Below are 13,931 nucleotides of genomic sequence, written 5' to 3' on the forward strand. Positions count from 1 at the left end.
GAGAGAGAGAGAGAGAGAGAGAGACAGACAGAGAGAGAGAGAGAGAGAGAGAGAGACAGAGAGAGAGAGAGAGAGAGAGACAGACAGAGAGAGAGAGACAGACAGAGAGAGAGAGACAGAGAGAGAGACAGAGAGAGAGACAGAGAGAGAGACAGAGAGAGAGACCGAGACCATGTGGCCAAACGTCGTTCTGTTAATCATCTAGGATCAATAAATTTCTGCTGGAGTCACGGCCATCTTTTAAACTCTGCGTCAGATTTTGTTGTGACATTATTTATAACTGAACCAGACGTGTGTGTGGGGGGAGTCGGATTAGTCAACATGTATCAGTTTACACAGATCAGAGTAATGGAGGATAGTTTTGCACATTTTCACAGCCAACCTGGTCCGTTTGTGTTCTGAACAGAACGTTTAAATAGACAGCGCTGACTGATGGACTGGATTTTGTAATCTCACACAGATTATTTTCACTGTTAGCTCTGAGGGATTAGAATCAAAGTGAAACGCTTCATCCTTTTTCTTCCTCCAAGCTCCATCAGTCCAGTGTGTTTTGTCTTCACTGAGTCTCTGTCCCGGTGCTGCCTTGTTTCAGTTTTGTAATAAAAGGAGCCCTCTGGGAGGCTGATGTTTTGACTTCTCATTGCTTGTGATGGAGATTATTTTTACTGTGGTGACAGCTTGTGTGTACTGCCCACATTTCACTATAAATCATGTGAAACAGTATGACTCCTGCTCTGTAACACAGACATTTTATTTGTGTTTGTGTTTGTTTTCTTTGATCTGGTGTATTTATTTCTTCAAATTAACTGAAAAGTGCATCGTTCTCAGCAAATCCAGACAGGAAGTCCTTTAAATTGTTTTTGCTCGCCATCGATGCACGCTTCCTGCTCATCGTCTTTACATGAACCCTTGGTATTTAGTGTCTGTTAGCAAAATATGTCATAAGCTACTGAACAGATTTCAGTGCAACTCTCAGGAAATAATCTTAGGATGTACATGGCATGAAAAGTGCTGGCTGATATGCATTAAACCCAGAAAGGCTTTTGATTTCTTCGTGTAATTAGGTGGTGTTACATCTTCAGTCAGGCCAAAGATCAGAATAACTTTAAAGTACAGGATTTACAAAGTCCCCTACCTAATTATCTGAAAGGGAGCGCATGAAGGAAAGCTACAGATGGAGGTTTTTCAAGCATTAGAGGAATATGTCTTCAGCGGGTTTTCACTGGTTGCCATGGCAACTCGATGGCGACTGTCTCTGTAAGAACCAGTCCTCCACAGAACCTGCATTAAGGCCACAATCTGTCAGTTTTACAGCATTTGTTCTGTGCTGGATGTGTTAGCTGATGGATGAGGTAACTTTAGACTAGCTTTCATCTGGAGCTTCACCTTTTATAAACTAGTAACAACTCTCCTTCATTACTCTACGAGAACATCTACGGTTCACCTTTTTCTTTCATTCTTACAGTCACAATGATGTTTTTGTGATACTTATGTTATTATGAAACTAGCTATGAGGGATTTGAAACTTCAAAAGACAAAAACCAAAGTTTTTATCATTGAACTTCTTCTGTTCTGCTGTAGAGCCTCAGGAAGGATGAAGTCCGTCTCGCAGGGTTCTGGAGGTTACGACAGCGACAGCGTCGAGATGCATCCCATGGAGGAGTGTCCCGAGGCGCAGTACTATCACATGCAGTGCCGGATGGGCGAGGGGGGTTACGAGCGTTCCCCGGGGTGCGGATCCAGAAACTGGGGGCTTCGTAAACAAGCAATTCAAAACTGGCAGCGGCGACCTTACAGGAACAGCATGGAGGGCGACGAGGGCGACGTGTCAGACGTGGGCTCCCGGACCACGGAGTCTGAGGTGGAGATGTGGGAGCAGGAGAGGAGGGCCGTGGCAGAAGTTCAGCAGTCTGCTCCTCCTTATCCCCACCACAGGGGGGGAGCGTATCGACCTAATGCAGGTAACCGCTGTCTGCGACGGGTCAGGAGCTGCTCAAGAGGCTGTTGGTAGAAATACACTTCCTGTGTCTCATTTACTGAAGTTTACGTGCTTTACACTCATCGTGGGCTGGACTGTCTCTAATCTTTAATTGAACACTTCAGTCCAGGCTGGAAGGACTATACAACATACAACTTCAGTGTTTAAAATTAAAAAATGTCAGCGAGCTTCTTGGAAATCTCCAGCTGGATATTTGACTTCTAATCTTGACTGAATTAGGAGAGTTCAAGATTTCAGCCATAGTCCAAACAATTCCACAGCGTGACTCCACAGCCACTCCAGAAACCTGACGCTGGTCTGCCTTATCCAAGGGTCAACCATTTAACTCTTATCTAAGGCCAATTTATCAACAAGACTTAAGCATATTTCAATTAAACATGTTATACAAACTTAAAAAAATAATAATAATTAAGTACAGCAATTGTATTTCCAGAATTAGACTGAAACTTAAAGACTTAGAAACACAAATACATAAGTTTGTTTTGCATATTTCTGCCAGCATGTATAACATGTTAAGCTAACCTGTAAGAGGCAGGTTACAGAATATGTCTTATATTAAAGAATATTGGAAAGATGTTTTTATAAATCATGCTAACGATGCTACAACAAGAAAAAAGCCTGAAAAAAGTATTCTAGATTATCTGTCATAAAGAAAATGTTCAGGTCTCTATGTGGCCCTTTGATTGGTTTAAACGTGTTGATATGGGCAGCACGGTGGCGCAACTGGTAGAGCTGCTGCCTCTCAGCGAGCAGGTCCCTGGTTCAAACCCCGGTCCAGGGGCCTTTCTGGGTGGAGTTTGCATGTTCTCTCCGTGCATGCGTGGGTTTTCTCCGGGTACTCCGGTTTCCTCCCACAGTCCAAAAACATGCATGTTAGGCTGATTGGTAACTCTAAATTGTCCCTAGGTGTGAGTGAGAGAGTGAATGGTTGTTTGTCTCGTTTGTCTCTGTGTGGCCCTGTGATGGACTTGCGACCCGTCCAGGGTGTACCCCGCCCCTCGCACAGTGATTGCTGGACATGGGCACCAGCGACCCCCGTGACCCAAAATGGAATAAACGGGTAAAGAAAATGGATGGATGGTGTTGATATGGCCCTTTGGAAAACAATGTTGCTCATCTCTGATCTAACTGATGACCTGAGATGAAGTCGAAGAATTTAGGCGTAGTCCTCCTTCTTCAGTCTTCCACCCACTGTCTCCAGTGCACCTGTACCACAGCATGATGATTCCACCACCGTGTTTGACTTATCAGGTTTGAAAGCATCACTTTGACTCCCCAACATTCTTCTCACTGTAGCCAAAAGCCCAATCTTCTCTGACCATAAGCTTGTTTGGTTTGTTATGGGAGTGGCTGCAAGCTTCACTCTTGAAGCTCTTGTTCAGCCCTGCTCCTGTCAGTCCAGGACGATGTGAAGCATGCTTCACTGTGGACGGTGGCTCTGGTTTAAGCAGCTGAGACCAGCTTGAGCAAACAGAAAAACCTCAGCAGTCAGCTCAAACCTAAGATATGGAGTTACGGGTTCACACGCATGTTGGACTAATAGAAAAACTGCAGGTGGCGTCTTCATGGATCCCGTGGCTCTGGTTGGTTAGTGTGTACACCACAGTTTCTGCCTGTTGCAGTTCCTTCCCTCATCCTGAGCCCGTTGTTCCTGTTCCTCACAACAGATTGTTTTACTGTTGACACCAGCATCCTTCACTCTCCTTTCCTTCTGCTGCTGAGATTTTAAATATCAGGTGGACCTTGGTAGTCTGGCACAAAGAGAAACTGGGCCAGGGTTCTGGGACAAATTCACACGAACAACTTGGCCCGCCCCTCCATATTAGCTGTACAGATTTTTCTCACAGAACATGTACTGGCACCCCTTCGGTCTGACGTAGTCCTGCTTATCTGCAGAGTTTCTACCAGGGTTTATTGGACGACATGTGTCTGAAGGCAGTTTGTGTAGCACAGCTTGGCTTTTTTAGTTCATTTGAAAAGCTTGTGTAGGCGGTCTGTGTGTGTGTGTGTGGGGGGGGGGGGGGGTCCGATAACTTGATTAGGTTTACTGTCCTCATGGTTCAAGTAGATGCCTTCCAAGGTCAAAGATGATGTGAGTCACGTAGGAGCAGTCCTGCTCGGAGGAGTAAACCAGGCTCAGATTGGACTCGTGGGATCAACCAGAGCTGATCAGAGCACAGAGAATAAAAAGAAGAAAATACGTTTTTTATTATGCAACCTCATTTAGTCTTGTTCTGGTTGAAGACTGGCGCCACCGTGTGACAAAAATATATTTTTTACCTTCTTTATCTCTCTCTTCATTGATCATGGTTTGGTTTCTTTATCTCTCTCTTCATTGATCATGGTTTGGTTTAGTTTCTTTATCTCTCTCTTCGTTTATCATGGTTGGGGGCTAAATGGTCTCCAGTGGCTCTGAGACATGAGAGGACAAGCTGTCTGCATGCGTTTGGCAAAAAAACGACAATTGTTTGTTATTTAAGGGAGAATTCAGATATTTGTGAATGAAAAAGTAATCAACAAATATCTTACCTGTTGTTGATGGCTCTTTGAGTTTATAGAAAGAGATTAGTTCTGACCGGACTGACGAGCGCATGGCTTGTCAGAGCAGGACTGAGTGGTTTGCTGCTGACGTCAAACCTTTACATGACGTGTTGTTTTTATCGAACGCTGTTTATTGACAAACACAAACTACAATTCAGTTCAGTTTATTTCCATCGCAATCTCCCATCCTGAGCAAGCACAAAGGCAACAGTGGAAAGGAAAAACTCCCTTTAAACAAGAAGAAACCTCCAGCAGAACCAGGCTCAGGACAAGCGGCATCTGCTTCAACCAGCTGAGTTAGAGAGGACAGGAAGGAGGAACGGACACAGAATGGCAGGTCCAGAACGGAGGCGAGCAGGCTTTGTTAAAGAGCAGCAGCAGTTAGCTGTGGCCCGCCTGGGCCACTATGAGCAGGAAGATACAAACATTTCTGTCACAGTGACGGTTTAATGCCAAACTGAAGGCAGTGTGAAGGTTTTAAAGAAAAATTTTAAGCTATCAAATTTTAGTTCTCACATGAGAACAGCTGCCATCCAGTTTGGTCTTGTGCTGCTGTTAGCTCAGCTGTCCTGTCAAAATAAAAGCTCCAGTTTAAGGTTGTTCAAAGCTATCTGCAACAAGACAACAACAGAGCCCCACTTTAAAAGATGTGGAGCATTCCTTTAATGAGACTGAGGTGTTTGACCCCCCACAGATCTTTCAGCTACAGTTGTCCTGATGTTGTTTACAGTACGTCTGTAAAGTTTCCTTTTCTTCCTGCAGCTCGATCTGACTACAGCAAGCCGTGTCGACATGAAAAGAGCCCGTCCAAGTCTAACGAGGTGATCAGTCCAGACATCCTGAAAATGCGCGCGGCCCTCTTCTGCATCTTCACCTACCTGGATACTAAAACCCTGCTGCGAGCCGCCGAGGTGTGCCGCAACTGGAGGTTTGTGGCCCGTCACCCAGCCGTGTGGACCAGAGTGCTGCTAGAAAACGCTCGCATTTCTTCCAAGGTGCAACTCCAGCGTAGCGCGTGTGTTTCCGGGCTGAGAGCACTTATACCTGCTGTATTTTCTAATCTGTTTATTGTCCGTATTTATTCTTCTCAGTTCCTGAGCACGTTGTCTCAGTGGTGCACTCAGACACACTCACTCATCCTGCAGAACCTCAAACCAAGACAGCGCGGCAAGAAGGAAACCAAGGAGGACTACCTTAAAAGCACACGGTGAGACACCCGCAGAGCTCCGAGGGATTTATTCCCATGACGTGAATAACCTCCGTGTTTCACAAATGGTTGACGTGAAAGACGTACCAGAAGATTCTCAGACACCGACTGATGAGAGGAGGCCAGGGCGAAGAATCAGGGGGATGAAAGCTGACATTTTGATGCTGTCTGGGTGTCCTCCATCTGTGAAACACCAGCTTTCATTTGGAAAAAACAATAAACAGGCAGCGGCTTGATGAGAGTGGAAAAGAAGTTATTTATGTGAAGAACATGTTTCATGTCAGAAGATGCTCTTAAATCACAGCCTCTGAACGAGCCTGGAGCTTCACAGAAACGTTGCAGCAGAACTCAGAGGAACATTTAGATACAGCGTGTGCTGGTTCTGGTGCAGATGCTGTTGGAGCTGAAGAGCAGATAAATCACTGTTTTCTGTGTTTGACATGTGTGTGCCAGTGGCTGCCTGGAGGAAGGCTTGGAGGCGTTGTTGAAGGCCACAGGAAGCAGCCTGCTGATCCTGAAGGTTTCCCACTGTCCCAACCTGCTGACCGATCGCTCCCTGTGGCTGGCCAGCTGCTACTGCCGGGCCCTCCAGGCCGTAACCTACAGGTACACCACCACACCCCGCCCTCCTGCACCCCTGACCGCCCCGACAAATGAAGTAAAGGGTGAACGTTTGATTTGTTCCAGGAGCGCTACAGATCCGGTTGGCCAGGAGGTGATCTGGGCCCTCGGGGCAGGGTGTAGAGACATCATTTCTCTGCAGGTGGCCCCCCTACACCCATGGTAATTTCAGATGAAACCATAAAAACCAAATCAGTCATGATGTGTCACCATCGGGACAATATTCTGCGGGTCCAGTTTTTCAGACCTACACAGTTCTGACCTGTCCAGGTGTCATACCTGGATGTTTGCTTTAGATGCTTCAGACTGTGTGGAATGAGGGGAGGGGATCAGTCTGGAGGCAAGGCAATAAAGTGATAGTTAACATATTTAGAAGTGGGGTTCTGTAGAAAGATTATGAACAAACAATATCTTACCTGTTGCAGGCAGTTCTCTGGACAACAACAGTTTAATTTAAAGTTTTATTCTGATTAAATGGACGAGTTAATGGCTATTTCAGGTAGGACAAGTTTAAAACAGAGTTTCACCATCTTAAAGCAATACTGAAAAGTATCATAGTGGTTCATATTGGATAAATAAATATCCTTTCATCATCTACTTACTCAAATAAGCCACTTTGAGGACATGAGAATATTTTTTTTATAACCAGTCTTTTACTTGCAAGGGTAGACAGTCACGAAGAAGCTTTCACGTACATACAAAGTTACATGTTTAGAGTCTCGTCAGTGAGAATCTGCACCGGACAGTGAGGCAGGAAGTGTTTTATAATACACACTTATCAGACAGAGGCGAGGTCAAGACGACCTCGGCTTTCCATCTTACAGACTCAGAGAAGGCCGTGGAGTTATCAGGTGCTCCTCCGTGTGCCTGCAGGCTCCTCTCTGAGAGGAAAAACGACTCTAACTCACACACATTAATTTAACATTAGTTAGTTCCACACATCCATAAACCTTTACCTAAATTCCCTTGACAGTTCATGTAAATGCTGCTTCATTACTTGTGCACTGCAGTCAGTGATGGATTACGCTGTTATTCCAGAGGAAATATTATGGTATCCCTGCACAAAGTGCTTCTGGCTACACAGCAACACAGTTGCTGCTTAAATAACCAAAGAAATAAATAGTTCCGTTGAGGTAGGACTCAAAGATTCAGTCTGACACCAGGACTGGATTTGTTTAAATTGAATGTAAACTTTAAACGAAGGCCGGTGTCGCTGCACAACACAAGCTAACATAAAGAACTTGAGGAGCACGGAGGAGAAACCATTGTACCCAATACCTAAACGACTGACTGAAGACTAGTCGGGACAGAGAATAACAGGCAGGAGTAGATGAGGTAAGTGGTGACAGGTGAGACTAATGAAAACAGGGAACAGGTGTAAGTGGGAGGGGCCGAGGAGCAGAAAACGTTGAAAAGTGTTGATGTTACATGAAACACTTGGGAACACCTGAACACAACACAAGAAATAAACTTATAAACAACACTGATCTGACAGAAACTGAAGTTGATGTAAAGGTTTTTAAATTTCTCATGAAACGCCCAAAAGTTGAGATTGAATAGCATTGAAATGGCAGAAATTCACTTTAGTCCTGACCAAGCTGGACCAGCTGTTAGCTCATCAGTCCAGTCAGAAATAAACAGTTTCTCAAAACTGAAATTTATCTACAACAAGTAAGATATTGACTATTTGTAACCTTTTCACCGACGCCCACATCAGAAGCTCTGAAGTGTTGCTTTAATGAGCCGACGTTTAGCCGGGTGTTTGTTTGCTTCAGCCAACAGCCGGCCCGCTTCAGTAACCGCTGCCTGCAGACGATTGGAAGGTGCTGGCCTCACCTCCGAGCTCTGGGTGTGGGAGGCGCTGGATGTGGCATTCAGGGCCTGGCCTCTCTGGGTAAATGCTCAACACACAACACAAATATCACTTATTTCTTATTATTGTTTAGACTTTTCTTTATCTAAATAAATGTTATGTTGTTTATTTGTCATATGCAGGTTAACACAAGGGCAACAGTGCAATGAAATGTTCAGGATGAGAAGCACTGATTTGAATCTCTAAAAACAAAGAACAAAGAAACAAGAAATACTAAAACATGCAATAAGGGTAAAAAAATAAAGTACCAAAAAAGTGAAAAAGAAATATAATATTTACAAGGTCCAAAGAAAAGTAGTAAACAACAACATGGTAGAACATAACAGTGCAAGGTGGATGGATTGGTATAAATAAATATTTCAAGGTAGTAATATAAGCTTAAATGCACGTGATATACTGTATATTGTGCATAACTAACATAAACTGCACAGGTTGTGTGACAGGTTATTGCATAGGTAGTGAATAACTTTTAGATTTATTCAATTATCAAGGTCAAGGTTTCTTTATTGTCATTCACATCATATGTGGTACATGTGATGGAACGAAATGGTGTACACAGGATCCCAGTTACATCCAACAAAAATATAAATTGTAAAGGAAAACAGTAATAAGATCTAAGATATGAACTAAGAAATATGCAAAACTAAGAATACTCTAAACACTAGTAGTACAGAAACAATACGCCGAACAGCAGCATGAACATGAGTCTGTGTGAGCAGATGAGTACGAATGAACACAGCAGCATGAAATAAATCAGTAGCATAAGATCAGCAATATGGATAATCAGCAGCACATATCAACAATCAAGCGGCATTACAATTATTTTTTTTTTCACAGTGATTATCCTGATTCGTGAGTCTAACAGTCTCAGGGTAGAAGCTGTTCCTCAGTCTAGTGGTTCTACACTTAATGCTCCTTAACCTCCTTCCTGAAGGGAGCAGAGCAAAAAGTGTGTGTGCTGGGTGAGTGGGGTCCTTCATGATGCAGGTGGCCCTCTTCCTGCATCTGGAGGTGTAGATGTCTGTGATGGTGGGGAGACTGACTCCAACAGACTTCTGTGCAGCCTTCACCACTCTCTGCAAAGCTTTTCTTTCTGCAGCTGTGCAGCCTCCATGCCACACGTTGATGCTGGAGCACAGGAGGTTCTCCACTGCACACCTGTAGAAGGAGGTGAGGACTGAGCTTCCCAGACCAGCTCGTCTCAGCCGCCTGAGGAAGTAGAGTCTCTGATGAGCTTTCTTGATCAGACTGGTTGTGTTGTTGCTCCAGCTGAGGTTGTCATTCAGGTGTACACCCAAGTACTTGTAGCTGGAGACCACTTCCACCACAGATCCTCCTATGTTTGGGGGGGGGTTGTCCCATCTGAAATCCACGACCATCATCTCCTTCGTCTTCTTCACATTGATGTGAAGGTTGTTCTTCCTGCACCAGCTCTCCAGGTGTTCCACCTCCTGCCTGTAGTTGGACTCATCATTGTTTGTGATGCATCCCACCACCGCTGTATCATCTGCAAACTTTACAATGTGACAGCCTGGATGGGTAGGTGCACAGTCATACATGAGCAGAGTAAACAGGAGAGGGCTCAACACAAAGCCCTGAGGAGAGCCAGTGCTGAGGGTTAAGGTGGAGGAGGAGAAGTTGTGGATCCTCAATGACTGAAGTCTGTTTGTTAAGAAGTCTAGGAGTTGCAAATGGAAGGGCTTAATCCTAGTGAGAGTAGTTTGTCCATCAGGGTTTGGGGGATCATGGTGTTGAAGGCAGACGTGAAGTCCACAAAAAGCATACGGACATAAGAGTCCTTCTGCTCCAGTTGGGTGAGAGCAGTGTGGACCACAGAGGAGATGGTGTCCTCTGTTGATCGATTCTCGTGGTATGCGTGAGGGTCCTCGCTGATGTTGATGGTTGTTTTGATCTGGGTCATGATCAGTCTTTCAAAGCATTTAGCGACTATTGGGGTGAGGGCCACTGGCCGATAGTCCTTCAGACCAGTCACTGTAGAGCTCTTTGGGACTGGGATGATGGTGGCGGTCTTCAGGCAGGTGGGAACTGTTGCCAGGGTGATGGAGGAGTTTAAGATGTAGGCCAGCACCTCACAGAGCTGATCTGCACATTCTTTCAACACTTTCCTTGGGATGTTGTCTGGACCTGTTGCCTTGTGAGGATGAATCCTCCCGAAGGTCCTCCTTGCTTCTGCTGAGGTCACGCTGAGAAACTCCTCTTCCGGTGGTGAGGTGAGTCTGGTGCTGGGTGGTCTGTTCGGGTCTTCAAAGCGTGCGTAGAATGTGTTGAGGTCATCAGGCAGTGATGAGTCCCTGGTGCATTGTGCACTCCTGCCCTTATAATCTGTTATACACATTATGCCCCTCCACATGCTCTGTGGGTCTTGTGAGGTGAATTGACCCTTATTAATTATGATGGTAAAGTAGAGACATACATGATATAGGCATATATGTAGTTTGTATATATACGTATATCTATTCTTCTAGGAAGTTGAGTCTTTGTCAGGCTTTCCAAATCCATAATAGTCAATAAAAAGTGTGTGAAAACTGTTTTTAAAAAAGTTAGACATGTGATGTCATCCACTCAAAACCACCCATTCTAAATATAACAACCAACCTAAAATTATTTAAACTTAACCTGCACTGTACCAAAATATATAAATAAACTGAATCATTTGCTCAAAGCTGAACATGTTAGTAACCCAGTTCAACTTCAGATTGTGCTCCTAACTGAAAATGTGCTAAATTAGTTAGTTTTCCAAGAGAGCAAAGTTGTAGAAGAATCTGAAGTTCAATCAGATGATTTAATATTAAAAATGATAAAAGGTGCAACCAACAAAGTTTCCAACAGTTTTGTCCTGAACAAGATGAGCAGAACACACTGCTGCAGTTCACGGAAACAAAGTGTGACTGATCAGACATTTGCTTCTGTTCTGTCAAATCTCCTTCGCCCTCTTCTAACATGCGCTTTGTTTTGGATGATTCTGGATGCAGCCAGGAACTGCATGCGGCTGCAGGTGTTGGAGCTGGACCACGTGAGCGAGATCAACCAGGAGGTGGCAGCAGAGGTTTGCAGAGAAGGCCTGAAGGGTCTGGAGATGTTGGTGCTCACCTCCACACCCGTCACCCCAAAAGCCCTGCTCCACTTCAACAGTGAGTTTAAACTGTCCCAGTGGAAACTGATCCACGCTGTGAGGACACTTCTAATCCACTTCCTGCTTAATGAGCCTCAGTCATTTCCTTCAGCGCTGATCCTCATGTTGTCTGATCAGATCTGCTTTATCAACAACCTTGACATGGTTTTTGTAATCGTGCAGGTGTTTGCCGCAGCCTTAAGTCCATCGTGGTTCAGATCGGTATAGAGGACTACTTTGAGGACCCCAACAGTCCAGAAGCTAGAAAGCTGTTTGATGAGATGGTCAACAAGCTGCAGGTAACAGCTGCTCAGACTCACACGGAGCATCAAGTGTTGGACTCTTCAAAATAAGAGCCCGAGTCAACAACGCGTCTTTAGGTTTTTGTGTGAAGGAAACGTTCTCCTGCAGACCATCAGGATCACTTTCAGTGGCTTTGTTCCGACTCCGATGTCTAACTGGGAGTTAAACCTCTTCAGTCCTTGTTGACCGTCTGTTCATGTTGAGAGTTTCCGTGGAGTTTTGTACCTCTGAGTAAACACATTACTGTAAAATAGCTCAGTTTTACAGAAGTTACAGAGATAAACTGTGGTGTGGTAGTAGCTGAGAGTCATTTCCAACGCATGCTCTGAGCTTTAGCAGAACAAATGATGTATTTGTTTAAAACTTTGACGTGCAAGGCAGGAAGTCATTCTTTCCTTCGCGGAATGCTAGTTTCATTTAAACCTGGACATGACGTCTGCTTTCCTCAGAATAACTTGTGAGTCGCGTCGGTGAGTCGATCTGAGCTGCTTTATGAGCAGCCACACAGGCAGGCTTCGTTTTAATGAGTCAGGAAAGATGTCCCACCGCAGTGACCACCCTAAAAGATGCAAGCTTCAGTTTTTATCTCAGATCCTTGAACTCAGCATCATCTCTTGCTTCAAACCAGTTCTGACAGACTTTGAGCTGCTTCCTTCCTGACTTCAGATGAAAATGATGAGAGATGAATCAGATATTTTTGTCTTCAGGTTAAGGAATCTGACAGTTTTGTGAGGATAATGTTGACATCTCCTTTTATTTCTTTCAGGCTCTGAAGAAGCGACCTGGCTTCTCCAAAATCCTCCATGTGAAAGCAGACAGCCTCTGCTAACATCTTCTTCAGCTTCTTCAAGTGTCTGAGAGCTGCAGCTGAAGCTCGAGTCAGTCCGAAGGACACGGCCGAGTTTCAGCTGAGGATGGTGGGATGGACCTGCTAACACAACCGAGACACGATCTTAAATAAATCTGGAAGAACAAACGTGAAACAGCAACACAAAATCTCACTAATATTTCCTAAGAGTCGACGGGACCTTCAGACCTACAGAGGCACTTTTTACAAGATGAAAATGTTGTTTAAACTTTACAAACTGAAGAGGCGCAGCAGCTCTCAGATTTTAAAAAGAGGATCATGCTTCAAAAACCTGGTCCATTTGTTAAAAACACGTTTGGAGCCTGATGACCGAGCTGCATCTCCAGAACGATGGACGACGACCAGCTTCAAAAGCAGCAATTCAATGAAAACAACATGAAGTTCCTCAGATGAGCTGTGTGTTGGTGATGAAGAGGAGAATAAATATCCCAGCTTGTCCTGTTCTTCTGTTGAAACTGGGTCAAAAACCGAACTTAGTGAACAGCTCCTGCTTCCACCCAGAGCTGAACCTTCTGCTCTGTGGAGAGAGAGGCAGCAACACGTTCTTCACTGAAACATCCTCTGCTTCCTCAGCGTGAACGTGTCTCCAATCCAGACTTGGTGTTTTTGATCTTTGTTGTATCTCTGGACCTGTTTGTAGGAGGACAGGACGCAGAACCAGACGGTCCTGGTGCCATTTGTAATTTCATCTTTTATCTGATGTGCCATTAACACAGAGAGACCGGAGTCTGATTTAAAGGGAAGCAGCTCTGAGTGAACGCAACGTGTCGACTTTCATACACAACAAAGTCTGCAGGTGTGTACAGCTGTGTTTGTCTACTGCCTCCCCCAGCACCTCACCTCCTGCCCCTCCCCCCCCGCCCCTGCCTCAACCCTGCAGATGCAACTGCACCTCACCCCTGCCTCCCCCCTGCAAGTGCAGCAGCACTTCGCCCCCTGCCTGCCCTGCAGTTGCAGCAGCACCTCGCCCCTGCCTCCCCCCTGCAGGTGCAACAGCACATCACCCCTTGCCTCCCCTGCAGGTGCAACAGCACCTCACCCCCTGCCTTCCCTGCAGGTGCAGCAGCACCTTGCCCCTGCCTCTCCCCTGCAGGTGCAACAGCACCTCACCCCTTGCCTCCCCTGCAGTTGCAGCAGCACCTCCCCTCTGCAGGTGCAACAGCACCTCACCCCTTGCCTCCACTGCAGGTGCAAATGCACCTCACCCCTTGCCTCCCCTGCAGGTGCAACATCACCTCACCCCTTGCCTCCCCTGCAGGTGCAACATCACCTCACCCCTTGCCTCCCCTGCAGGTGCAACAGCACCTCACCTCTTGCCTCCACTGCAGGTGCAACAGCACCTCACCCCTTGCCTCCCCTGCAGTTGCAGCAGCACCTCCCCCCTGC

General features: G+C 45.6%; 1 protein-coding gene across 1 annotated transcript in view; it reads left to right on the forward strand.

Moving 5' to 3' along the window:
* fbxo41 (F-box protein 41) overlaps positions 1-12,771 on the forward strand; it is a 42,595-nt gene extending 29,824 nt beyond the window's left edge. Inside the window, exons 5-13 of the mRNA XM_037674887.1 lie at positions 1,582-1,961; positions 5,303-5,535; positions 5,632-5,747; positions 6,201-6,353; positions 6,435-6,530; positions 8,144-8,262; positions 11,235-11,393; positions 11,558-11,673; positions 12,444-12,771. Coding sequence (XP_037530815.1) covers positions 1,582-1,961; positions 5,303-5,535; positions 5,632-5,747; positions 6,201-6,353; positions 6,435-6,530; positions 8,144-8,262; positions 11,235-11,393; positions 11,558-11,673; positions 12,444-12,506 — 1,435 coding nt within the window. The 3' untranslated portion in view covers positions 12,507-12,771. The remainder of the gene's footprint in view (positions 1-1,581; positions 1,962-5,302; positions 5,536-5,631; positions 5,748-6,200; positions 6,354-6,434; positions 6,531-8,143; positions 8,263-11,234; positions 11,394-11,557; positions 11,674-12,443) is intronic.
* The last annotated feature ends 1,160 nt before the right edge of the window (positions 12,772-13,931 follow it).

Source organism: Nematolebias whitei, chromosome 3, assembly GCF_014905685.2.
Source record: "Nematolebias whitei isolate Nwh7 chromosome 3, NemWhi1, whole genome shotgun sequence".
Classification (NCBI taxonomy): domain Eukaryota; kingdom Metazoa; phylum Chordata; class Actinopteri; order Cyprinodontiformes; family Rivulidae; genus Nematolebias; species Nematolebias whitei.